Source organism: Nomascus leucogenys, chromosome X, assembly GCF_006542625.1.
Source record: "Nomascus leucogenys isolate Asia chromosome X, Asia_NLE_v1, whole genome shotgun sequence".
Classification (NCBI taxonomy): Eukaryota; Metazoa; Chordata; class Mammalia; order Primates; family Hylobatidae; genus Nomascus; species Nomascus leucogenys.
In genome coordinates, this window is record NC_044406.1 from 38,422,395 (window position 1) to 38,448,474 (window position 26,080).

The window sequence follows — 26,080 nt, forward strand, 5'->3', positions numbered from 1 at the left end:
ATATTGAAATTACACTTTTCTGTGTTTATTAAATGGAAATTATTTTATAATTACAGCCAGACAGGCAAGATACAGAGGGTATAATATGCTAAAGGGCATGATTGATTTGGTTAAAAAAAAAAAGCATTAAGATATCAAAGGATGTTTTTCATTGTGAGCATGCAGTTTGTGAAATAATAGATAATGGAAAATAATACAATTGAGTTATTTTCTTCGTGCTTTCATGGATTTTTCCATTATTAACAAGCAATTTTATGAGAAGAGCAGAAGCATAGCTATATGTAAGCCCTATGCTGTCAAGGCAAACAATATATAAATAGTTCAGTATCTCCAGTGGCTATCATCTCAGACTGATGGTTGTAAAGAAAATATTTAATTGTGTTCCTGTACACTAAGTGGATTACAGTGTTATATATTTTTGAACCATTCTGGTTTAAAATTGTGACAGCGTTTGGAGAGGCTCAGGAGCTGACACTTTAATGTGGAAGTTATATGGGGTCTATAGTCTTGACACATCTCCCAGTTTCTATAAAGATCACATGCAGTCTGGTCTAATAATTGATAGTTTTGAGACATGCTGCAACTTTTTTATAAGCCAGGTTTTTTGAATCAAGAAGGGATGGGACAGGACTTAAAAATGAAGTGTCATTCTCCCAAAAATCAAAAGCTTTTAGTCTTGGTAACCCTTTTTGACTGCAGTTGTATTTTTAGAAAGTAGTGTTTAATCGACAGTGTTTCTTTCCCTCTTTACTAGGTTGTTCGCTCAGCAGCTACAAGTGGAGCTGGTAGCACTACCTCTGGTGTTGTGTCTGGCAGCCTCGGCTCTCGGGAGATCAACTACATCCTTCGTGTCCTTGGGCCAGCCGCATGCCGCAATCCAGACATATTCACAGAAGTGGCCAACTGCTGTATCCGCATCGCCCTTCCTGCCCCTCGAGGCTCAGGAACTGGTAAGTTTCACTTGCTCCTGGCCTTTGAGATTAAGTTTGTGGCCTGGTATAAATCCAGAAATTTATTTATGAGGAGGTCTTTAACTTGGAGAGCCTCCTTAGGCAAGTATTAGGACATTTGCTGGCTAGTTGATCGTTTGGGTCAATTTAGTAGGTACTTCAGTAGCTTCTCTGGGCCTTGCCCTGTTGTAATCCCTGCCAGAGACACAGAGGACTCATTCATTCTAGTCCTTCGCTTCAAAGAGCTCATTTTGGTGGGGCAGTAGGCTTTACATATAGTTAATGGTTTACAAATCAGGTGATAATTAAGGGTTAAATGGACGTATGTCTTGTGTAACACAGTGGGAAATAGACGTCATCTGTGTATTCCTGCCAAGAAATGTTTGACCTTATTTAATTATGAGGAAACAATTAGATAAATACAAATTGTGGGATGTTCTATATAAGACAAGTGGCCTAGACTCTTCAAAAATATTAATGTTATGAAAGAAAAAATACAGGATCATTTCTTCTAGAGAAAAGTAGACTAGAGAGATAATCACCACCAGCCTTGGTTGGGCTGTGGATCCAGATAAAAGATTTGGAGAAATTTGAGTGCTATGTATTAGGTAATGTAATTGTATCTGTTAAATTTGGGGGGTATTATAATGGTATTGCAGTTTTGTAGAAAAATACCCTTGATCTCCCCTCTGCTGACTTTTTTGGTAATAAAAAAGAAAAAATATATATGTCCTTGATCTTAGGAGCTACACGTAGATGTATTTAGGAGTAGTCACTTGGTAATTCTGGATGAAAAGTATATAGATGTTTATTATACTATTTGAACTTTTCTGTAGGTTTGTTGCATTTGTTTTGTTTTTTTAATAAAACGTTGGGAAGGGGACGAAATTATTTTGGAAGTTCCAGCTATGTGCCTGCCCCTGTGCTGGGCATTTCTCAATTATATCCTCATTTAATCCTCAAAATAAATTTGAAGAGTGAGAAAATTGAGGTTTGTTGAAGTAACAGCTGGATTTCAAAACCGGTTTTCTCTAACTCAAGCCTTTACTATTTGGTACTGCTATATTAAATCCTGTGGAATTTAAGGAAAGTATAAACCAGGTATTATAGTAGAGTACTTGAACATTAATTGAAAATGGTCTCCTATCTCAAGCTTGTATATTACACATGCCCCCTTCTGAGTCTTTATTAGTAACCTAGTTTAGGTACTGCTTCATGATTGACTGGTTTTTCTCTCTCATTTTGGCTTAGCTTCAGATGATGAATTTGAGAATCTTAGAATTAAAGGCCCTAATGCTGTACAGCTGGTGAAGACCACCCCTTTGAAGCCCTCACCTCTGCCTGTCATCCCTGATACTATCAAGGAAGTGATCTATGATATGCTGAATGCTCTGGCTGCATACCATGCTCCAGAGGAAGGTATGTGGCTAGCCTACCTCAAGAGGCTGGGCACTAGAGGATATGTTACTTTGCCTGGGTCATTTCAGCCAACTCATGGCTTAGTGAGCACTCACTGTGTGCCCATACTCTGGGGCTCAAGATGAATAAGATACCCATTGCATGTCTGTGAAGAAGCTAATAGTCATATAGTATGACATACCAGGATGGTGGTAAGTCCTTAGGGTTGGGCACCTTACCTAATGAGGGTACACGGGTAAGAAAATTTCTTTGTGTACATGATTTCTAAAATGAACCTTGAACGGATGAGGAGATTGCCAGAGTTCTGTTATATGAGAATACACACCATACAGGGGGAAGAATGAACAAAGATTTAAAAGGAGATAATAGCATTCTGTGAGAGCTTGAAAATAAGACACCAGGAAGTCTCTAATGTTTTCATACTCAAGCAAAACCTTTTTATTGTCTGAAGAGCTGGAGACAATCTTAGGAGGTGTGTCTGAGCTTCCTAACTATTGAGACCGCCACACCCATCCACCTTTATTCCTAGTTAAGGTGCATCTTATAAGCACTAGGAAAGTCATGATTGAATCTTGGAACATAGGGTTCCATTATAGTAAGGTCCTTCTGGATTTCATTCAGGACATACTTATTTGATAGGTCCACAGAATTGCCAAAAATTGATGAATACTGCCTTTAATAAACAAAAGAAATCTGAGTCTTGACCTTGGTGCTTTTCATCTGTACAGAACCCTGATCCATATAGAATTCCTTGGTTCTCCTACCACCCCAGAATCTTTACCCTATCTCTTATCACCTCCTCCCTGAAATAGTTTAGCTATATAGCTGTGGCAACCATTTATTGACGTACCACTGCATGAGCAATACTGCCAGGTGTGTTCACTTAAGGTTTGTAGTTACAGCTTAGGAAGGTGAGACTAAGTTAATTGTCTGTGGTCACAAGACTAGTTTTTGTAATATTAGGGTGAGGCACTCTAACATTATCTGTAATAGCACCATGTAAACAGTCATAGCCACTTGATGTGAAATTGACCAAGACTACTAGATAGGCATTAACATTGTCCAATTGTAGAAGAGGTTTATTTTGTTTTTGATGGTTGTTACTGTTTTTCTAGCAGATAAATCTGATCCTAAACCTGGGGGTATGACCCAAGAGGTTGGCCAGCTCCTGCAAGACATGGGTGATGATGTATACCAGCAGTACCGGTCACTTACGCGTCAGAGCAGTGACTTTGATACGCAGTCAGGTTTTTCCATTAACGTAAGTCAATTCCAACAGCGTTTTATCTTCTCATTTTTCAATGCCTGTGTGGTCTCAATAGTTAGGGCTATCCCTGGGGAATTTCAAAGATATTAATTTTGATGTATCTGTAAATTATCTGTTGCCTATAAACACAAAATTGGGGTGTCCCTGGAGATTTTTTTTTTTCCTCTCCTAGGATTAGAACTGTTGTTTAATTTTTTTTCTTTTCCCTTTCCTTCCCCGCCTCCCCCCGCCAGTCTCCCAGTCACTGTATATATAAAGCTTCCCACAGATTATAGTATAAAGGTGTAAGGTGGTTAAAAGGTTGGCCAAAGAGAATCTGTGGCATTCCCAGCCAGTGCCCTGGGAAGGAGTTCTGCCATTTGCAGACGGGTGTTTTTGAAATTCATAATAGCTCAGGAGTTTTCTTCTTCTACAGAGTCAGGTCTTTGCTGCAGATGGTGCCTCCACTGAGACTTCCGCATCTGGGACCTCCCAAGGAGAGGGTAATGATTTGCTTTTCTCCCTCCCATGTTCTTATTCCTTAGGAAAACAACTTGAAAAAACTATAGGTGTCCTGTGCAGGGGGTAGGAGAATACAGACTTAATTATTACGTTTACTTGTCTAAGTGAACTTTCTCAGGTGAGCTCAGTGTTCTGTAAATAAAGGGTCTCTATATGCTAAAGTTAATGGAACTGTAAGTTAACCAACCTAGTAATGGTTGCTGTGGTAACATATTTTAGTTTTACTTTTTAAATCACCCCATAATTATTTGGGGGGTTTCTAAAAACTGACTTATAGAGATTTTATGCCAGTGATACTATTCTAGCTACATGCTTTACGTGGTGGATGCCTGCCTTCCAGCAATGTTAACAGAGCCCATTGGCTACTCACCATGAACTAGAAAAATGTCCCATGGGAGTAAGTCTAATGAGACCTTTAAAGAGCTGCTTCTCCTTAGATAAGGAAAGGTCTTCGTGATCCAATTTAGGAGACATTTTGTTTAAAATCATACTAGTTCCTAGAGATAAATTTAAAAGGCTAATATTAGTGAAATACTGGTTAACTCATTTTACTGGCCATATGTAGTGTATAGTGTGGATGATGGTGCTGATTCAAGGGAAGCATTACCCACTATGTGGCAGACTATATTGGACACCAAAATGGATCAGATTTGTTCCCTGTACTTAAAGAACTTTGTCTAGTGACTGAGACCTGCAAGAGTTATAATGCAGGATAACTGCCAGAATGAAGGCATACTTGGATAAGATATAATGGACACGTGAAGTATCTCACAGTATGTCTAGATGAGACAGGAAAGCACTTATGGAGGAGGTCAGCATTTGAGCTGAACTAGATAAAAGTGTGCCAGGCAGACAGAAGAAAGAAGGGAGTACGACATGTTTGAAGAACTGTTAGAGTATTTCTGGAGTATGTAAAATGAGGGAAATGGAGGGAGATGCACAAATAGTTGGGCAAAGCATCCCTCTTGTACTGTAACCACATACATCTGAGACCTGAGTTATCCTGGTTCTCTGCTCTTCCACTGCAGTGTCACGAGAGCATTCAGTTTGTACAGGTGGAGGAGAAATAGCATTCTTTTCCACCTAAGACTTGATTTTGCCAGTGTTCCAGTGTGGAATTGAACCAGTGTTTGACTATTCTCAACAGCTTCAACTCCAGAGGAGTCTCGAGATGGGAAGAAAGATAAAGAAGGGGACCGGGCCTCTGAGGAAGGCAAACAGAAAGGCAAGGGCAGCAAACCTTTAATGCCTACCTCCACTATCCTTCGTCTTCTGGCAGAGTTGGTGAGGTCCTATGTTGGTATTGCTACCCTGATTGCCAACTACAGCTACACTGTGGGCCAGTCTGAACTGATCAAAGAGGTAATATTTCCAACTTCTATTTAAGATGTTATACTGTACTTCCATCATTTGGGTGCCGGCTGGGAAGCTGTGCATGCCAAGTGCTAACCCAAGTAATGAGTGAGAAGAGGCATCTTCAGACATGAAAGGCCGGGTGCGGTGGCTCATGCGTGTAATCTCAGCACTTTGGGAGGCCGAAGCAGGCGGATCACCTGAGGTCAGGAGTTCGAGATTAGCCTGGCCAACATGGCAAAACCCCATCTCTACTCAAAATACAAAAAAGAATTAGCCGGGCATGGTGGCGGGCGCCTGTAATTCCAGCTATTCGGGAGGCTGAGGCAGGGGAATCACTTGAACCCAGGAGGCAGAGATTGCAGTGAGCCAAGATCGCACCATCACACACCTGCCTGGGTGATAAGAGCGAAACTCCGTCTCAAACAAAACTTGAAAGAGCTAGGCCTTTTTTCCATTAGGTTCACTGAGAGAGAGAGTTATTGAGATTTGTTCTATTGAAAGTGCCTTGTTCTGCATTGTGGAGATTGAAGAGGGAAGACTGGAGTCAGAGAGACCAGTTAGGAATCTAATAGAGTAATCTAGTAATGTACGATCTTGGTGAAGTTGGAGGAAAATGGGTGAGTTTAAGAAATATTTTTAAGGTACAAATGGACAAGAATTGGGTTTGGAAGATGAAAAAGGAAATTAAGACTCAAGGATGTTTCTTGATTTGTGGGGGTTTTTTAATTGCTTTTATGGGTTGGCATCTAACAAGAAAATAGAATGGGGTGGGGAAGGTTTGAAGAGAAAATGAGTTTTGAGAAGTATCTGTGGGGCACCTAAGTAAAAGTGTCTAAAGGACAGTTGAATAAACCATATAAATAAGAATATAGGTGTTTATCTTCCAGATGTACTCACACATGTGCAAAGACACCAGATGTGGTAGCAGTATTGGTAATAAAAAGGAAAAGCCTTAAATGGTCATTAGTAGAGCTGTGGAAAAGAATGAAGTGTCCTGATGCGGGATTATCCTCAGGTTAGATTTTTTTAAGTGAGTGGGGCATTTTGAGAAACTATATCATGTTCCCACATACGTAAAATGGGTGCCCAAATATTTTTTCCCGTAAGGGCGCCTTGTTTTGTGGATCACATTGTAATTTTATGGTTAGTAAGTGGCAAAAGGGTCTGAGAGTGAGTAGGGGCACTAGTGTTGCAGTCTTTGAAAACAACTGCCATTTTTAAAGCTGTTCTTACTTTAATCCAAGTTTAATATATGTATAAAAAACCACAAATCTTAAATAGTCTATTTTTCCTAGGTAACCACTAGCCAAGTTAAATAAAGCATTACAAGCTCCCCAGAAGCTGCCCTCCTTGTTCTTTAGTGCATTTCCTCCCAACCATTTCACCTTCACTCAAGATAACCATTATCTTGAGTTCTAGTGCCATAATACATCTTTTACCCATTCTACTGCTAATAAACATTTGGGTAATTTTGCCTTTGGAGCTATCACAAATAGTGCCGCTATGAGCATTCTTATGAATATGTGTAAGTTCGTAAACTACCCAATTTCTGTTGGGTAGTATATGCCTAAGAGTAAGAATTGCTGAGCTCTAGAGTATGATAGTTGTTCTGCTAATGCTAAAAGTTTTCCAGAGTGGCCAGGTCAGTTTATATGATTACCAGCAGCATATGGGAGATCAACAGTTGGTGTTTTTTCATTTTGCCGATTTTAATGGGTTTGTAGTGGTATTGCATTATAGTTAAAATTTGCATTTTCCTGTTGACCATTTTTTTCATGTCTTTATTGGCCATTTGTTCATTCTCTTTTGGGAAATGTCTGTTCAGCTCTTTTATTCTATTTTCCTATTGAGTTTTTAAAATATATTCTGGACATAAGTCCTATAAATACATAAATAGGCTTCCTTTTTTTAAGAGTCTCACTTTGTCTCCCAGGCTAGAGTGCAGTGGTACAATCATAGCTCACTGCAGCTTTGAACTTCTAGGCTCAAGTGATCCTCCCACCATAGCCTCTCAAGTAGCTGGGACCTATAGTCACATGCTACCACGCCCAGCTAATTTTATTTTTTGAGGTCTTGCTGTATTGCCCAGGCTGGTCTCAAACTTCTGGCCTCAAGTGATCTTCCCGCCTCAGCCTCCCAAAGTGCTAGGATTACAGGCATGAGCCATCACACCTAGCCAGGCTTTATTCCAAAGCTTTAACTCATTTATGCCAGTTGTATTCATAATGTATAATAGCATTACCTGTGGATTAAGATATTTAATTACAAATTTACTAAGTATCTGCCTAATATGTGTCCAGTGACCTACCAGTACTGGGTATTGGTAAGTGCTTTATAAATACTATTGTTAATCCTCACCTCCACACTGCAAGGTTGTTGATAGTGATCTCTTTAATAGAGGAGAGAAGGCTCAAAGAGGTAAGTAACTTGCCTGGGACCATATTACAGAGTAGCAGAGCTAAAATAGGAAGCTAGGGCTGTGATTCCAAAGCTAAGTCCTTTGTACGTGGTTACTGAGAAAATAGTTTTAACTTTGTATGGATTCAATACTGGGAAATTGTTACTTCTAATTGTTTTGTTTTGACAGGGTCACTTTATTCAGTTTCCCAGACTCTCAAATTATTCAATGCATTTTCTTTATTGAGGTAAAATTTACATAAAGTCAACCATTGTAAAGTGTACTGTTGAGTGGCATTTAGTACGTTCGCAGTGTTATGCAACTGTCACCTATGTAGTTCCAAAATGTTCAGTGTATTTTCATCCAAAATTTGCTTGAATGACAACAGAATTTGTTTCTAAGATAAGGAATTGTCTAGGCAGGAATTATAGTTAGAGAAAAAAGAAGAGTCTGATTTAATTTCCTTCCTCTATTGAGCCTTTTTCGTTATTTTAAATAACTTTGCATTAAATATTTTTGCATATTAGTTTCTGTGACTCTGCTGTCTCTTGCTCAGCTCTTACCAGCTTCTATTGTAGCACAGGGTCCTGGGCACATTGTAGGTGTCAGCAAATAATTTCAATTTAATTGAACACTGAAGGGTTTATAGCACTTAATTAGGAATCAAGGTTTGAATCCTCAGCCCTTGACTAAATTCTTTTGTGCAAGCCACTTTTTTAGGGGGCTTCAGATTACCGCTTATCAAATGAGAAAATACTGAATCTATTTATAGATTTGCTGTAAGTAGTTCTATTAAATATCACATGTAAAAATACTTTAAGATAGGTACAATAGCACATGCCTGTAGTCTCAGCTACTTGGGAGGCTGAGGTGTGAGAACAAACGCACAGGAGTTTGAGGCTGTGGTGTGCGATGATCATGCCTGTGAATAGCCACTGTACTCTGGCCTGGGCAATATAGCAAGACCTCATCTCCTTAAAAACATTTTAATAAAAATAAAGTTTTTAAAACATGTTTTTAAAAATACATCTACATAACAGTGTATAAGCTGTGCAGTGGGAAATGGGTGGCATTTGGAAGTTTTCTAAAATCTGGATTTGCTCCTTACTTGCTTGTATCTTTGACCCTTGGCTTCTTCATCTGTAAAGTGGACCTAATAATCACTCATTGGGTGACTTAAGGAAATACTATGTGTGTGTGTATCTTTGGTCCTGTGCAAGTGATATGGCATAATTGTGCTCGTAACTAAATATGATTCATGACTTTTTAGGACTGCAGTGTGCTAGCTTTTGTTCTGGACCACTTGCTCCCACATACCCAGAATGCAGAAGACAAGGACACCCCTGCCCTCGCCCGCCTATTCCTCGCAAGCCTGGCTGCTGCAGGGAGTGGCACAGATGCCCAGGTGGCCCTAGTGAATGAAGTAAAAGCAGCCCTGGGACGGGCACTGGCTATGGCTGAGAGTACAGAGAAACATGCCAGGTAAGATTCATACCTGACCCAGGGCTGATAGCCAAGAGCATCCCCTTATTCTTAGTCCATGGGTGGTTTTGCACTTGAACAAAACTTCTTGTCATACTGGCATCATGTACTCTCTGGTCCGCTCAAATAGTTCTGGTGGTTGAAAATACCCAGAGCACTGATTACCATTAGAGTAAGTGGGTAAACCTAGAGAAAACAAAGGGAAATGTTAAGTGTATTTTTAGGGTCTTCAAGGAAGTTGAGCAGGTTATTTGATCTTATATTTTAAATTTTATTTAAAGTCGGGGCTGAGTGCGGTGGCTCACATCTGTAATCGCAGCACTTTGGGAGGCCAAGGCCGGTGGATTGCCTGAGGCTGGGAGTAGGAGTTGAAGACCAGCCTGGGCAACATGGCGAAACCCCGTCTCTATAAAAAATTAGCTGGGCGTAGTGGCACGCGCCCGTAGTCCCAGCTACTTGGGAGGCTGAGGTGGGAGTGTCATTTCAGCCTAGGAAGGTTGCAGTGAGCCAAGATTGCGCCACTGTACTCCACCCTGCTATAGAGTAAGACCCTGTCTAAAAAAGAGAAAATGAATGCTATCACCTTAAGGAGTGTGTTCTCACCTGTTTGTTTAGATGTTATTTCCAGAAGGAAATACAAAAGTTGCAGAAGGGTTATCTGAGGCTATTTTGTGAAGACTTGGACTGAGAAATGGCTATATTCATGATAGAGATGTCAAACTTCTCTCTCAGGCTTCAGGCAGTGATGTGTATCATCAGTACTATCATGGAGTCCTGCCCCTCCACCTCCAGCTTCTACAGCAGTGCCACAGCGAAGACCCAGCACAATGGCATGAACAACATCATTCGGCTCTTCCTGAAGAAGGGACTGGTTAATGACCTGGCCAGAGTACCTCACAGCTTAGACCTGTCCAGGTAAAATCATGCCCCAGCCCCAGGCTTTTCCTTCTCTTCAGCCTCACTACATGAATGATGTGGAGGTAGCTGGTGTAGTGGGAAAACTTTGGGTACAAGTGGGAGACCCAAGTCTTTCTTATTGTGGCTTTTAGCACTTGTCTTTCTTAAAGCCTTGGTTCTTACTTGCTATAAACTCAAGAGTTGAACTATAATAGTGATTTTTTTTTTTCAAGCTTCCCCCTACTTTAAAAATTACCACTTATTAGAAGATTATATGTATATTATAAGAAATATAGATGAGTAAAAATAAGAAGTAGACACTGTATTCCTACCACCCAGATACCATGATTACCTTATTGGTTTATTATTCATTCAGTGTTTTTCTTTGCATGCATAAATAATGTATTTTTTACTAACATGATATTATATGATACAAGCTATTGTGTTGGGGGAAATTTGGGGCATTTTTGTTTTTATTTTCAGTTACTGGTCACTTCCTTGCTATGAAAATAAATTTCATCCTACCTAATGCCCAAATCCATAATTAAGCATTTTTCTCCAAACCAGAATCCAATTAAGGACTTGTATTACATCTGGCTATGTTTTCTGAATCTCTCTTACTCTAATACAATTTTTTTAAATTATTTTGATCTTTATTTTGTTTTTGTTATTCATGATTCTAGCTTGTTGAAGCGACCATGTTTTTGCCTTCTAAAATTGGTGCAGTTGCTTCCTTGCAGTGTAGTTTAACTTAATCCTTTACTCCTGATATTTTCTGTAAACTTCTAGTTAGATCTAGAGGCTTTAGAGGCTTACTGAAGCAGTTTAAACATTTTGGGCTGAAATGTGTAGCCTAGGTGATGTATAGCTCATATTGTATCATGGGAGACACATCTCCCATGATAATTGTCACTTTTTCTTCTCACTAGAAAGTCATCTCTGTTGTTATTTTGGCACTTTACAAATGTCTACACTATCAATCATATACCTAAATAATAGCCTTAACATCAGTTGATAATTCTTGCCTGGGTCAATTAATTTCTTTGAGGCTTATGAATAAAAGCTTTCTAATTTCTCATTTCGAATACATTATTAACTGGCATTTTTCTGTGTTAGCCTCACAGGGAATGTCTGGTTGTGCTAAAATACAATTTCTCTTAGAAAGGCAGTACAAAAACTTAATTTCTTTCTATTTACATTCGAGATTCAAATATAGATTTTTTTCTGGCTTTCTGTTAAGTCGTATTATGGACTCCACTTTTCATTTTTGTTTTTTTTTTTTTTTAAACTAGTGATTGAATTTATTTGGATCACTGCAGTCACTTTTTCATGCTCAAATTATTGCACCTTTGACCTATGTGGCCCCTTCAAGATGACTAAATTGTCCTTTTGCAACAAACCTATCAATTTTTTGAAACATTTATAAATGTCAGACTCACAGTACTGTAATGAACACCATGTGTCTACCTGGATTAACCATTGCTGAACATTTTGCTTTATTTCTTCCTTTCCTGTCCTTTCAGGGGCTGAATCATTTGAAATTAGTTGCAAACACTGTAAAACTTTACCTATAAGTACTTGATCATCTGTCTCCTAAGAACAAACATTTCCTCACGCTTGTAATCCCAGCACTTTGGGAGGCCTAGGCGGGCGGATCACGAGGTCAGGGGATCGAGACCACGGTGAAACCCTGTCTCTACTAAAAATACAAAAAATTAGCCGGGCATGGTGGCGGGCGCCTGTAGTCCCAGCTCCTCGGAGAGGCTGAGGCAGGAGAATGGCGTGAACCCGGGAGGCGGAGCTTGCAGTGAGCCGAGATTGCGCCACTGCACTCCAGCCTGGGCGATAGAGCGAGACTCCGTCTCAAAAAAAAAAAGAACAAACATTCCCTTATATGGGTACAGTTCCATTGTCATATCCAAGAAATTTACCAGTAATAATACTAAATTTATACAATTTTATATACACATACTCCCAGTTATTTCAATTATGTCTTTATACTCTGAGGGAGAGTGTTTTGATCCAGGATTCAGTATCACATGTTGCATTTGGTTGTCACATTTTTCTTTTCTTTTTTTTTTTTTATGACATTTTCCTGTTTTGGTGAATCCAGGCTTGATGTCTTATAGAACATCTCACAGTCTACGTTGATGTAATTGCTCCCTTAATGGTTAGGGTCAGGTTAAACATTTTTGGCAAAAATACTACATGGGTGATATTTGCCCTTCTCACATCACGTCAGGAGACAGGTAAATACCACTTGGTCCCAATACTTGTGATGCTAAATTTGATCACAGCTGAGGCTGGTGGATCACTTGAGCCTAGGAGTTCAAGGCCAACCTGGGCAGCATAGTGGGACCCTGTCTCTGCACAAAAATACAATAATTAGCTGGGCATGTACACCTGTAGTCCCAGCTTCTTGGGAGGATGAAGTGGGAGGGTGGTTTCTGTTAGATTTCCACTTTGTAATGAATAATTCCATTACTGTCATTATTCTTTTTGATCAACTGGGCCTGTGGTAATGATCCCATTAATTTTTTCTCCCCATTTTTGTTGTTATTGTTTTTCCTCTTTATAGAAACAGAGTCTCACTATGTTGCTCAGGCTAGGCTCAAGCAATCCTCTCATCTCAGCCTCCCACAGTGCTGGGATTACAGGTGCGAGCCATCACTCCCAGCTGTCCCATTAATTTTTGAAAGCTTCTTGGCACAATGAGATATCCCAGGCTTACTTTATCCCTTCCTTGCCCTATTTCTGGGATCACTTGTTCTGACAAGTCTTGGTTACTTTTAGTGTGATGTGATATCAGAGACTGCCATCTTGGTGTACTACTAGTGGGCACACACACACACACACACACACACACACACACATATACATACATGCATACATACATACATAGACTCACACATAAATACACACATAAAGCAGATAAAAGCAGAGCTGCTCTGGTGTTAGTGGGCACCTAGTTGGTCTCACACAGCTTATTACACTTAGAAATCACACCACACCTCCAACTGCAGCCCCTGTTGTACTTTTATTGAACTCTAGGAAGCCCTACAGAGTATAATTTGAAATTCACAGGACTTCAAACTGTTATCAGCCGGGCGAGGAGGGCAGGTTGCCTGAGCTCACAAGTTCGAGATCAGCATGAGCAACATGGCGAAACCACATCTCTACAAAAAATAGAAAAATTAGCTGGGCATGGTGGCTCATGCCTGTAGTCCCAGCGACTTGGGAACCTGAGGTGGGAGGATCACTTGAGCCTGGGAGGTGGAGGTTGCAGTGAGCCGAGATTGTGCCAATGCACTCCAGCCTGGGCGACACAGCGAGACTCTGTCTCCAAAAAAAAAAGAAAGAACTTTCATCATGTTCCTTCCTTTGAGCTCTTAGGGTTTGGGGACTAAATGCTGGTGGTGTAAAAAAAAAACCCCGAGAACATCTGAGAAGTGGCTTGCTTGCATGTGGTCATCCAGAATACATTCTGATTTCCAGTCAATAATTTGTTACTCATGTGCTTTCTATGGCCCCATGAAATATGGCATTGATTTAACTCTTGCTTTTAGGGTGGGTTCCTTGAAGACATTTAATTCAATTTTTCTTTTTCCTAAACAAAAGTAGAGTGTTAGTTGTGCAACCTTATGCCCCTTTTCTCTTAGTAGATTCCATTGTAAGAAGCTTAGTGTCACTTAGAAGATAGACACCTAGTATTTCTGTGCTCAGTCCATCTCTTTATCTTCCCTTATCTCAGTCCCAACATGGCCAACACAGTCAATGCTGCTCTGAAGCCTTTGGAAACACTTTCCCGGATTGTGAACCAGCCCAGTAGCCTTTTTGGCAGCAAGAGTGCTTCTAGCAAGAACAAGTCTGAGCAGGATGCCCAAGGAGCCTCTCAAGATTCCAGTAGCAACCAGCAGGACCCAGGTAGGGAATCAGAGCCAATGGACTGGAGAGCTGGAGGGGTAGGAGTAGTTGCTTTATGGGCCTGGGGTCACAACTGTTCTGGCTTGGTAGTGTTTCCCTGGGAACTTGCTGGCCTTCCAGAGATCTGTCATAGTGGCGTGGGAATCTGCCCCACAAAGAATTCCTTCAAAATACAGCCTTGTTTGGCTATCCTCACACGTAGCCTTGTCTTTTCCTTTGTCACCCATTCGTTTATTCTCTGAGAATTTTCAAACTTGCCCAAGGAAGGGACCTTATTGTCTTTGCGCTTGCCTCATGGTGCCCAGCACATAGGCACTCTTTGATTATTTTGCTGGTTGGTTGATTGTTTCAGGCGAGCCTGGGGAAGCAGAAGTGCAGGAGGAGGATCATGATGTCACTCAGACAGAGGTGGCAGATGGGGATATCATGGATGGGGAGGCTGAAACCGACTCAGTGGTGATTGCTGGGCAGCCTGAGGTGCTCAGTTCACAAGAGATGCAGGTAGGGAGGCAGATCACCCAGCATTTCCCTGTTGCGGCGCTGAACCAAACCCTTGCCAGGTGGTGTGGGTGGGTGAGTACTTTAGATCCTTGCCTCAATGCTGGCTGCTTTGCAGAGGAGCATGGGTGATATGCTTAGTAGATGCTCAGTAAATGTGTTTGTACTGTATTAAAAGAGGGGTGGGGGCAGGGCCAGGATGCCATGTACTATGAAATGATATAGATCCCAACCAGAAAACTTAGGCACGGGTGAAATGTTGAAGTAGAAAGCTGGCCTGAGACCGTTGGGCCCCGGGTCTTTGATTTACTTTGGCTCTGGTCATTATTGGAAGCTCCTTAACACCACCTTATGCCTATAGCACCAGCTCTTGCTGGGGCATTAAAACAGCAGTCTTCTAAAGACCCTAAAGGAAAGCATTGTAATTTCTGGAGCTGGTAGCATTGGGTAAGAAATTGGGCCTGTGGTCCTAAGCTGCTGGCTTTAAAGAGATCTATTATGTCTTCCTGGACAGTATAAAGACCACCCAGTATCAGATAACTGGGATGGACCAATTTGAAGGATAGTCTGATTGTGGATTGGTAGCACGTGGTAGTTTCTGTGCTAATTATCACTGAATGTGTGGTTTCACGTAACATCCTCTGTCACATGTTATCCTAGAAATGTATGCTCCTTTGCTGGCCTTTTTTAGGGTTTCGGTGCTAGCACAATGATAGACTTGTGTGCATCCATATATATGTTCTATTTCTCTCCAGGTTGAGAATGAGCTGGAGGACCTGATAGATGAGTTGCTTGAGAGGGATGGCGGATCTGGGAACAGTACAATTATAGGTGAGAGCCCCAGAACTGAGTATAGCCTCTTCCTTTGCCTCAGTCTCTCTTGGGAGGACCCTTTTTCTCATCATCTGCTTGCTCAGCTCTGCCTAAGGGCTCATAGCCAGCCTAGATCGCTGCTTGTCTTGATGTTGACGGTCTTACAGATGAGAAATTCACAAGACGTCTACAGGCCTGTGGCAGTCTCAAGTGTTGCCTGTGTGGGGGAGGTGGTGGGAGTGGCCATTGATACAGATGATACATCAAGCACATCAAAAGAGTGTTTATTCATGGAGGCCTAGAGGAGGCTGTAGGGTGAGAAAGCACTTCCTTTCAGTTCTTCAGTGAAGTAGTGTAAAAAGAATGATCATTCCCTGAGGGTGGCCCTTTATAAATCTCAGCGGGAAAATGGCAAAGGTACCCTACTGTCACCTGGCTCTGAGGGTGTATGTGTTACTTGTTTTTACTTTGTTGATCAAGGAAATCAAAGGATAAATGCAAGTAGACATGTATTCTTAAGTTTTACAAAGCTTTTTTATACCCAGTATCCTCTGTGGTTTCACAATTAGTGGGATTGGCAGGGCAGATGTGATCATCCTGTTTTACAGATGAGGAAACTGAGACTCAGACAGGTAAAGTGACTGGCCAAGCTCACCTAGCTAGCTGACAGCAGACAATCCAGGTCTTCTCCCTCATCCAAAAAAAAGTGGATATTTGCTAGGTGTACATAGCTACTTTAGACGCACCCAGTCTGGAAAGGGAAGTCCTCTGTTGTTCAGTGAAGGCTCTGCTCTGTAACCTTCAGTGAGCAGAAGTGGAGAGGATGAATCACAAGAGGACGTGCTGATGGATGAAGCTCCTTCCAACCTCAGCCAAGCTTCCACCTTGCAGGCCAACCGAGAAGGTGAGAGTGCCGAGGCCAGAAAGGCCTCCCTTCTTGCCCTGCACGTCTGATAGACACTACACTAGGGTTTTCCTGGAGGCAGCTGCCCACATGTGCAGAATAAGGAAGCATCTGTCTGCATGCGCTGACATACACCATCCACTTTATCCTCAGCCAGTTTTTCAAATAACATGTTACTACTGCTTGCCCAAAGTTTGTCACTTCTTACTTGGTTCGCTTTCTTCTCACCCGCCTGCTATCATCGCTCCAGGTTCCCTCTTGCCAACAGGATATAGTCAATAGCAAAGTAGGGCTGAAAAGGCAAGGGGGCACCAGCAGACTTGGCCAAGTCCTAGACCATGGCTCCTCAAGCACCACCCTCTAGCCAGCCTCCACATTCAGCCACCCTGCTCAGTGTGTTGATGCATTGATTGGCACTCTCAGGAAATCGGGTCTGGCTCACTAAGTCTGTACATCACCCCAGATCTGGTTCTTCCTCTCATAGAGTCAGATATCCCATCACCTTCCCACTCAGCCTGCTGGCCTGCACAGTAGCCTGTTTTCTAGCTACTCAGTTTAGTCCTCCAATGTGCTCCCTTTGTTTTAGATTCCATGAATATCCTGGACCCTGAGGATGAGGAGGAGCACACTCAGGAAGAGGACAGCAGTGGCAGTAACGAGGATGAGGATGATAGTCAGGATGAAGAGGAGGAGGAGGAGGAAGATGAGGAAGATGATCAGGTGAGGGGGGACTGCGTTTGGGTTGGTTCAGATGACCTCTTCCATGGGAACATAGAGCTGCAGAAAACCAACAGTCTGGGTTGCTAGCCTCAGCGTCTCCCTCCCTCATGTGCACATGTGGCCATGGCACCAGGCTTCAGAAAACCCTTACCTCCAGCAATTCTCCATCTCCTATTTTCCCTTAAGGAGGATGATGAAGGTGAAGAGGGAGATGAAGACGATGACGACGATGGCTCTGAGATGGAATTGGATGAGGATTATCCTGATATGAACGCTTCTCCCTTGGTCCGATTTGAGCGCTTTGACCGGGAGGATGATCTCATCATTGAGTTTGACAACATGTTCTCCAGTGCTAGTAAGATACAGGGGCTCAGCTGGGTTTTTCTCTCTTGATTCTTATACCCTTCTCTAGGGTAAGCCAAGCAGTGGACCAAACCGATCTGATACAGACAGCACTTCTTTTCCTATGCTGACTTCCTGGGGCAAGGGATATCTGAATCCATCTGTCTCATTAGTGTATACTTAGGAGAAGGAATAGTGAGAGGCTGCTTTTGTTCCCTTCACCTCAGTAAATAGGCAGCCATTTTAGAGCCTGGACAACTTGATGATTTGCTTGATTGAAAAAGAGAGACCAAGGCTGACTGCATCAGGCACCCATGTGCACACCACAGTGGCAGGGCAATCAGTAATCCTTATGTCCGTAACACAAGATCTTGAGGGTTTGAATGGTCACCTTTGAGCTTGGCTTTAGGGAGCAGATTTGAACATACTCACTCTATTCATCCAGGATGCATCTTTTCGGGAGAACGAGTGAATCTCTTCCTTCCCCATCAGCGTCAAACTTCCCTTTTAGCGTCAAGTTAGAATCGAGTTCTTAGAATCAAGCTGTCTTGATAGGGCAGGTCTTGACAACTTAAATCACAAGCATGATGTAGTAGAAAACACTGAACTGTTCTGGTCTGTTTTCTTGGCCAATTAATCTCTTACCTCTTTGAGCCTCAGTTTGTCACCTGTAAATGAAAAGTTCGAGAAAAAAATGGGTTGGATTAGATAACTTTCAAGATAACGTCTATGATTATTTTGCATTTTTGTGATTTTCATCAGTTTCCCTTAGAGTTGAGCCTCTGTCCATTCAGCAAATTGAACAATATTTGAGGAGTGCCTACTGTATCCTAGGTACTAGGGATACAGCAGTAAAGAAGGAAATAGTCCTCGTTCCTCATAGGAGTGGTTTATTAGGAATTATAACTAAGCAGGCATTACATTGCAGTATGGTAAGAGAGCACAGAGGTACAGAGTTATCTAACCCAATCTGTAGAAGTCAAGCTTCACAGAGAAAGTGACATCTTAGGCCAAGAACAGAAGGGCAGGTAAAGAAGTGAGAGAGGAGTCTTCAAGGTGAAGGGAGCAGCATGTATCTGAGGGGCCTAGAAGCATCACTGTGACTGTAGTGTGGAAAATGGATTGGGAGAAGGTACTATTTAGGAGGCTGTTGCAGTATCTAAGTGAGAGATGATGGCATAAGCTATGGTAGTGTCAGTGATTGTAGATGAGTTGTGGGAATGAGGGAGAAAGGACAAAGCTCAGGTTTCCGTGTGAGGAAGTAAGGCCCAGGAGACATGATTCTGCTTGAACAAACATGGAAGAAATTTCTTTTTGACACTGACCCTTTTACATATTGTCCTTGCAGCAGACATCCCCCCATCCCCAGGAAATATCCCTACCACCCATCCACTGATGGTGCGCCATGCAGACCACAGTTCTCTGACACTGGGCAGTGGCTCTTCAACAACTCGTCTCACCCAGGGCATCGGGCGCAGTCAGAGAACCCTAAGGCAGCTGACGGCCAATACTGGCCACACCATTCATGTTCACTACCCTGGGAATCGCCAGCCCAACCCTCCTCTTATACTCCAGAGGTGAGTTACAGAGATCTGTTGGATTCATCGGAGCTCTTGTAAGAATTTTCACTGTGCTTTAGCATTGTCTCAACCTTGGGGGAAATGGTCCATCACTTAATGTTCTTGTCACACACACAAATAAGGTATTTGTTCCATTTCTTCGTGGATTACATGTGCAGCCTTTTGGGGAGTGCCGCCTTTTGGGGAATACCAAATTATGTCAATAGTTCTGCGCATGTATTTAGCGATTATTAAGTGTCTCATGCCAAGCACTTAACACTTTAGATATAGACGGGACAAGATCCCTGCCCTCAGGCTTAGAGTTTAGTGAGACAAACAATCTTAAGTAAAAGAAAGGCATATAAGTGTTGTAATGGTTGGTGTACAGACAACAGAGAGGGTGTAGTGGAGGCAGTGTGACCTGACGCAGTGCCTGGCACGTGGGAGCTTATTGACACCCACTTGGTGCCAGGAACTATAGAATAATATACAAATTAAGTACAAAACCAGGGTGGTATTCAGAAAAATAACTTAGACTTGTGTGCACATCATCAGGTTTATAATCATGTTCTGCATTTAATAGAGGATGCATGAAGAGGTTATCACGGTAACAGGTTGCAGGGCACTTCTGGACTTAACAGTGATCATGGTACCCCCCATTACCCTACAGGTTGCTTGGTCCCTCAGCTGCTGCTGACATCCTTCAGCTGAGCAGCAGCCTTCCCCTACAAAGCCGGGGTCGGGCCCGCCTCCTGGTAGGCAACGATGACGTCCATATCATCGCCCGTTCTGATGATGAGCTGCTGGATGACTTTTTCCATGATCAGAGCACAGCTACCAGCCAAGCAGGCAAGTTTGTGTGGTGAAAGAGAGGGTAGAATTTTTCAGATTCTACTTTTTCCCTGCTGAGGAAAAGCAAGACAGTGTCTGCCCTATAGAAAACCCCCATTTTATAGGAGCCAGAACCATTCAGTGACTTAGCCATGGGCAACAAAAACTTTATTGTCTCTAGGTACTTGTTATGTTCTAAACATTGTGATAGACCTTGGGTCCTTTTAGGGAAATACGGCAATTTTTGGATCGGTGGATCAGTTAATGCTTGACAAGGCCAAGAATCTCATTCCCCTTTGTTCTCCCTACAGGAACCCTGTCCAGCATCCCCACAGCCCTGACCCGCTGGACAGAAGAATGCAAAGTTCTCGATGCTGAGAGCATGCATGACTGTGTTTCAGGTGCGTGGCAGCTTGGTTATCAGGGCAGTAGTGAGCCTTCCAGGGCTAGGGCAAACGTGTGGAGAGTCATTTCCCTGGTTCTCTGTGGCTACAAGCTCTGCCTCTTGGCTTCCTCCCTGACCCCACCAGAGCAGCCTTTGATTTTTGCCTCTTTGAAACAGTGGTTAAAGTGTCCATTGTCAATCACCTGGAATTCCTGAGGGATGAGGAGCTGGAAGAAAGGCGCGAGAAGCGCAGGAAACAACTGGCTGAGGAAGAAACAAAGATAACTGATAAAGGCAAAGAAGATAAGGAGAACAGGGATCAGAGTGCACAGGTGATTCCCAAGGGCTGGGAGGATTCATCTTTGACTGTGTCTGCCGTAATGTGGTTTTGGCATACACGTGGCACCAAGAATCACTGAAGAATCCTAGAATGTTCACGTTGAACCTGGGAAATTTTTTATTTCAAATTTACCATACATTCACCTGGTTTGTAGGGGAAAGAATTCAAACCTAGAGGTGAGATTTCTCCAGTGTCATGGGAAAAACTGGAGCCAGAAGCAGAATGGCTTCTCACTCAACAGTCACACTGCATAGTTTCTACCGCCAAGGACAGCATCAAGACAAGGAGAATAACCTTGTCTAAGTCCATGCTCTTAGTCGCCCACTTCCATTTCTGTTGGTGGACTGCCAGTGTGGGGAATCTTACCGAGATGACCCTATTCCGTCATTTGAGTAAGATCAGCCTAGGTGTCAGATCAGAGAAAATATTTGTACTCTGAACCCCATCACCACATGTCATTTTTTCTAGGGCTCACGTATAAAATCACTAATATAATTTTGGTTTAGAAGGAAGTTACCTACTTTTTTCTGAAACTTCTGGGACCTCAGACAGAAGTCTTTTAAATGTCTGAGTAAATGTTGATAGAATTATACATTACAGTTTATCACTTGATGTAAAATGGGGAAAAAACAGATAGAAATACAAAGAAATAAGACTTGAGAGTGAAAGACTTTAGTACACCCTACTCAGCAGTTAAGGAATCAGGTAGATTAAAAATAAGGGTAGTGAAGTGTTCAGTTAAAATAACAAGGTTGATCTAACAAATATTTTTATATAGAACTTTTTACCTAATACACAGTTACATTGTTTACAACATGATATAGGATGAAAAATAAGTGAACCTAGCATATGACTGAAAAGGCTAGAGTGGACAAAATAAAAAATAAGCCCCATGAAGGGAAAAAAATACATAGATGAAACCAAGAAATTCTTGCTAGAATGATCATGATCGTGCGCATTCCTAAGGGGGTTTTTAGTATCCTTTCCTTCCATGTTTATTTCCCCCTCAGCCCCAAACCATTCTTGAAACTGAGTATGTATAGAGAAATTGGACATATATTTGCACAGTGAAATGATCACCTTCCTTTGGTCACATGACCAAAGCATTCTCCATTAGATCACTGAACTCCTAGATGGTCTGGGTGGAGGATGGCAACTATTACAGTTGACCTCTATCTTAGGTGCTTGCAAAGTCCCAAATTGGTCTATCCCTTCTTTTTGCAGTGTACTGCATCTAAGACAAATGACTCCACCGAACAGAATCTCTCAGGTAACTCTCCTTCCCTTTCTCCCTTCTTACTAATCAGTTGGTTGCTTCTTTATCCTGATAGTTCTGAGTAGCTGGCCCACATAGGCTGAAGATGGACACTGGTGCTCTGTGGGATGAGGTAGTAGATTGTATAGTTTTAGGGTCATACCCCATCTTGGAGATAACTATACAGTCTACTGTCTTTCCCACGGTGGTACACTTCTTCTCCGACTGGCTCTGTTCAGGTTCTTGTTCTGGTTATTATCTACTTCGTTCTGGCATGGGTAATGAGGTCATGTGTCTTGTTCATTTCCTGACTGCAACTCTGTCCTCTGAAACAGCATGTTCATGTACATCTTTGAAGTGGCTGGTCCTTTGATGACCACCATGGTGTGGCACTTCATGAGAATAACTGATGACATTGGTTCTCAAATGCCACTCCTCTGTGGAAACGAACAAAATCAAGGAGCTTTAATGCCTTTTTCATAAGGCTGAATTTATTCCATTTAAAAGGCTGTTTTTGTATTTAGAGATCATATTCCTAATTCTGTGGTACCAAAATATTTTTATTAAATGATGTTGATTGGATGTTTTTTTCTTACATGGCTAAACTAAAAGTTGGCAACCCCCACATTAGTCTCTACTTTTTGTTCTTTTTTTAATTAAATTTTATTGGTCCATGGAATCTAAAAGTCTAGGAACATTGTCTTGGATAGTGTGCTGTTCATGAAGGTAGCTCTGTGGGCTTAGTGATATGACTGCCATATGCTTCCTATTCCCTCTGATCTTCTTAACAATGGTCAGTAGCCATTTTGTGATTCTATCAATTGGTTCATGTGATATCATATGTCTCCCCCACCCATATTTCCTCAGAACATTCTTCTGCCTCCCTACACCTGTATCCTTTCGCACTTGAGTTGGAAAATGTACCAAAGCCTGCACAATATTTTTTAAAGCAGTGAAGTAGGGTAGATGCCTTGGTACCCTTAATGTAGCAAAAGATCTTTAAGAGAGTCTGTCACCACATAAAATGGCCTTTTGCCTGCTGCCCTTAATAGAGGATTCTGCTCATGCCAGGGTGAGGTAGTAAGTTGTATTGTTGTGGGGTAGGGATATTAGGCCCCAATTAGAAGATAACTATACAACTTACTACTTTCCCTGGTGTGTGGCATAGTCACACTTAGTCTTAGCAGTGTTGCCTCCATCAGACAAAGTTGTAGATGTTCCTTGGATAATTTGGACTGGAAGAAAAGAGGCACGGAAGGGGACAGATGGTGTTTAGGGTGAGGCAGATGTCATTATAAAGTGACTTGTCTTTCATTAATTGGAGCATATAATTATTTTACCTTTGGGCATGAACTCATTTTGCTATTCTTCAACTGTGTAATGATTGCATTTTATTAGTAATAGAACAGGAACATGCGCAAGGGAATGGAAAGCATACGTTAAGAATTTGGGGCCAGGCGCAGTGGTTCATGCCTGTAATCCCAGCACTTTTGGGAGGCCGAGGCGGGTGGATCACCTGAGGTCAGGAGATCGAGACCATCCTGGCCAACACGGCGAAACCCCGCCTCTACTCAAAATACAAAAATTAGCCAGGCTTGGTGACACTCGCCTGTAGTCTCAGCTATTCAGGAGGCTGAGGCAGGAGAATTGCTTGAACCCAGGAAGCGGAGGCTTCAGTGAGCTGAGAACATGCCACTGCACTCCAGCCTGGGCAACAGAGCAAGACTCTGTCTCAAAAAAAAAAAAAAAAAAAAAAAGATTTTGAAAGGCTGGACGCAGTGGCTCACGCCTGTAATCCCAGCACTTTGGGAGGCCGAAGCAGGTGGATTGCTAGAGCCTAAGAGTTTGAGACCAGCCTGGGCAACATGGCAAGACCCTGTCTACTAAATATACAAAAAATTAGGTGTGGTGGCACATGCCTATAGTCTCAGCCTACTTGGGAGGCTGAGGTGGGAGGATCACCTGAGCCCGGGAGGTGAAGGCTGCAGTGAGCCATGATTGTGCCACTACACTCCAGCCTGGGCAACAGTGAGACCCTGTCTCAGAAAAAAAAAAAAAAAACAAATAGAGTTTTGAACGAAATTCTGACCATTTCTTGCTCCAAATAGATGAAGTGGGAGGATCAATAGGATTTTGGTAGTTAGATTTTCTGTGTACCTACAGAGACATTTAGCCTCACCCTATATGGCCTGAAATCTTCCCCCTTCCACCTGCAGGGCACAGAAAGGATTTTATTCTTAGGATCCACAGAGTCAGAGCTCCAGTTCTTGCATTCTTGGGACAGAGATAGCACTGTGCCTTAACCTTCATCCTTAGTATACCAGACCAGAGATGTTCCTTGGAGCATTTTTGTTGTGGGGGTGATCACTGGCTGGGTGGGATACTTATCAGGCCACATTTGCTGATTGGGGTGGCTCCCCTCATCATTGGCTGGTTGCCCCTTAACCACTATTATTGTTCTTTCCGAGAAAGATGGGACGCCTATGCCTGACAGCTACCCAACAACCCCATCTTCAACTGATGCAGCTACATCTGAGTCCAAGGAGACCCTTGGCACTCTGCAATCCTCACAACAGCAACCAACACTCCCAACCCCACCAGCTTTGGGAGAGGTTCCTCAGGAGCTGCAGTCCCCAGCTGGAGAAGGGGGCAGCTCTACACAGCTATTGATGCCTGTAGAGCCAGAGGAATTGGGTCCCACAAGGCCAAGTGGGGAAGCAGAAACAACTCAGATGGAGTTATCCCCCGCTCCCACTATAAGTGAGTAGAATTTTAACATTTGGGGAGGATGAAACGAGGGAAGAAAGGATGTCTTTGTAGCTTCTCTTTGCTCTCTTGCTTGAGACAAATAGTAGGAGTTCAACTTCTCAAATAATAAGATCTTGTCTTGCACATTCACTTTCTTAAGTGAAGTTGAGGTCCTGAACTGGTGATAGTTGAATGTCTAATGATATTGGTGATGATACCAACAGTTCATTGAGGCAATTACTCTTTCTGGGCTATCACCCCAGGCTTATTATTTAAAAACAACTCTCCAGCTGGGCATGGTGGCTCATAATCCCAGCACTTTGGGAGGCCGAGGCAGGGGGATCATTTGAGCTCAGGAATTTGAGACCAGCCTGGGCAACATAGTGAGACCCCATCTCTATTGGGGGAGAAAAAAACTCTCCAAAATCGATGGTGTTATTTACATGAGTAAACTGAAACTCAGAAATGAAATAATTAGCCCAAGTCACTCTATAAGTGGTTGAACTGGAATTAAAATCCAGAGCTGTCTGACTTTAAAGCTTACTCTCTCCTTCCACAGTTTCCAGGATGGCAAGCACGTCACCCCACACTTAGAGCTCCCCCATTCTCCTGGCAGACACTGTTTATCTCATGACACTATTTCTCACTGGTTTGAAATGGGGCCTCAAAAGTCTTCTCAGCAGTATTTCAACAGGATAAATTGATACCTGCTTGCCATCCCTGCTCTATACCATCTTGCTTGTGAAGTTCTCTGGAGAGACCTTAAGGTGTCAGTTTTTTTCTTTCAAGGAACCTTGTTTATTTTATTTTATTTTTTATTTTATTTTACTTTATTTTTATTTGTTTATTTTTTGAGAAAAAGTCTCGCTCTGTCACCCAGGCTGGAGTGCAGTGGTGTGGTCTTGGCTTACTGCAACCTCCGCCACCCGGGTTCAAGTGATTGTCCTGCCTCAGCCTCCCAAGTAACTGGGACTACAGGTGCACGCCACCATGCCCAGCTGATTTTTGTATTTTTAGTAAAGACGAGGTTTTGCCATGTTGACCAGGCTGATCTGGAACTCCTGACCTCAGGTGATCCACCCGCCTCGGCCTCCCAAAGTGCTTGGATTACAGGCATGAGCCACTGTGCCCTACCCGAAACCTTGTTTATTTAGAGAACTACAGGGATATGCACGTGCAAGTGGTGCCTGCCGTGAATCAAAGTGAAAAAATCCCTTACCTGGGCTGGGTGCGGTGGCTCACACCTGTAATCCAAGCACTTTGGGAGGCCAAGGCAGGTGGATCATGAGGTCAGGAATTCAAGATCAGCCTGGCCAAGACGGTGAAACCCCATCTCTACTAAAAATACAAAAAACTAGCCGGGCGTGGTAGCAGGTGCCTGTAATCCCAGCTCCTCGGAAGGCTGAGGCAGAGAATTGCTTGAACCCAGGAGGCGGAGGTTGCAGTGAGCCGAGATTGCGCCACTGTACTCCAGCCTGGGCAACAGAGTGA

The 26,080-nt window shown here is 42.5% G+C and overlaps 1 protein-coding gene across 4 annotated transcripts in view; it reads left to right on the plus strand.

The window, feature by feature from the left end:
• Positions 1 to 26,080, plus strand: part of HUWE1 (HECT, UBA and WWE domain containing E3 ubiquitin protein ligase 1) — a 152,541-nt gene that overhangs the window by 106,121 nt on the left and 20,340 nt on the right. For all 4 annotated transcript variants that reach the window (XM_030807541.1, XM_030807545.1, XM_030807542.1 and 1 more), the window contains 19 exons: positions 755 to 950; positions 2,202 to 2,369; positions 3,485 to 3,630; positions 4,052 to 4,118; positions 5,285 to 5,499; positions 9,162 to 9,373; positions 10,106 to 10,288; positions 14,022 to 14,194; positions 14,547 to 14,695; positions 15,448 to 15,523; positions 16,311 to 16,409; positions 16,996 to 17,129; positions 17,316 to 17,484; positions 18,820 to 19,048; positions 19,701 to 19,879; positions 20,173 to 20,262; positions 20,424 to 20,578; positions 21,811 to 21,856; positions 24,314 to 24,601. In XM_030807541.1, the coding sequence (XP_030663401.1) occupies positions 755 to 950; positions 2,202 to 2,369; positions 3,485 to 3,630; positions 4,052 to 4,118; positions 5,285 to 5,499; positions 9,162 to 9,373; positions 10,106 to 10,288; positions 14,022 to 14,194; positions 14,547 to 14,695; positions 15,448 to 15,523; positions 16,311 to 16,409; positions 16,996 to 17,129; positions 17,316 to 17,484; positions 18,820 to 19,048; positions 19,701 to 19,879; positions 20,173 to 20,262; positions 20,424 to 20,578; positions 21,811 to 21,856; positions 24,314 to 24,601 (2,974 nt within the window). The remainder of the gene's footprint in view (positions 1 to 754; positions 951 to 2,201; positions 2,370 to 3,484; positions 3,631 to 4,051; positions 4,119 to 5,284; positions 5,500 to 9,161; positions 9,374 to 10,105; positions 10,289 to 14,021; positions 14,195 to 14,546; positions 14,696 to 15,447; positions 15,524 to 16,310; positions 16,410 to 16,995; positions 17,130 to 17,315; positions 17,485 to 18,819; positions 19,049 to 19,700; positions 19,880 to 20,172; positions 20,263 to 20,423; positions 20,579 to 21,810; positions 21,857 to 24,313; positions 24,602 to 26,080) is intronic.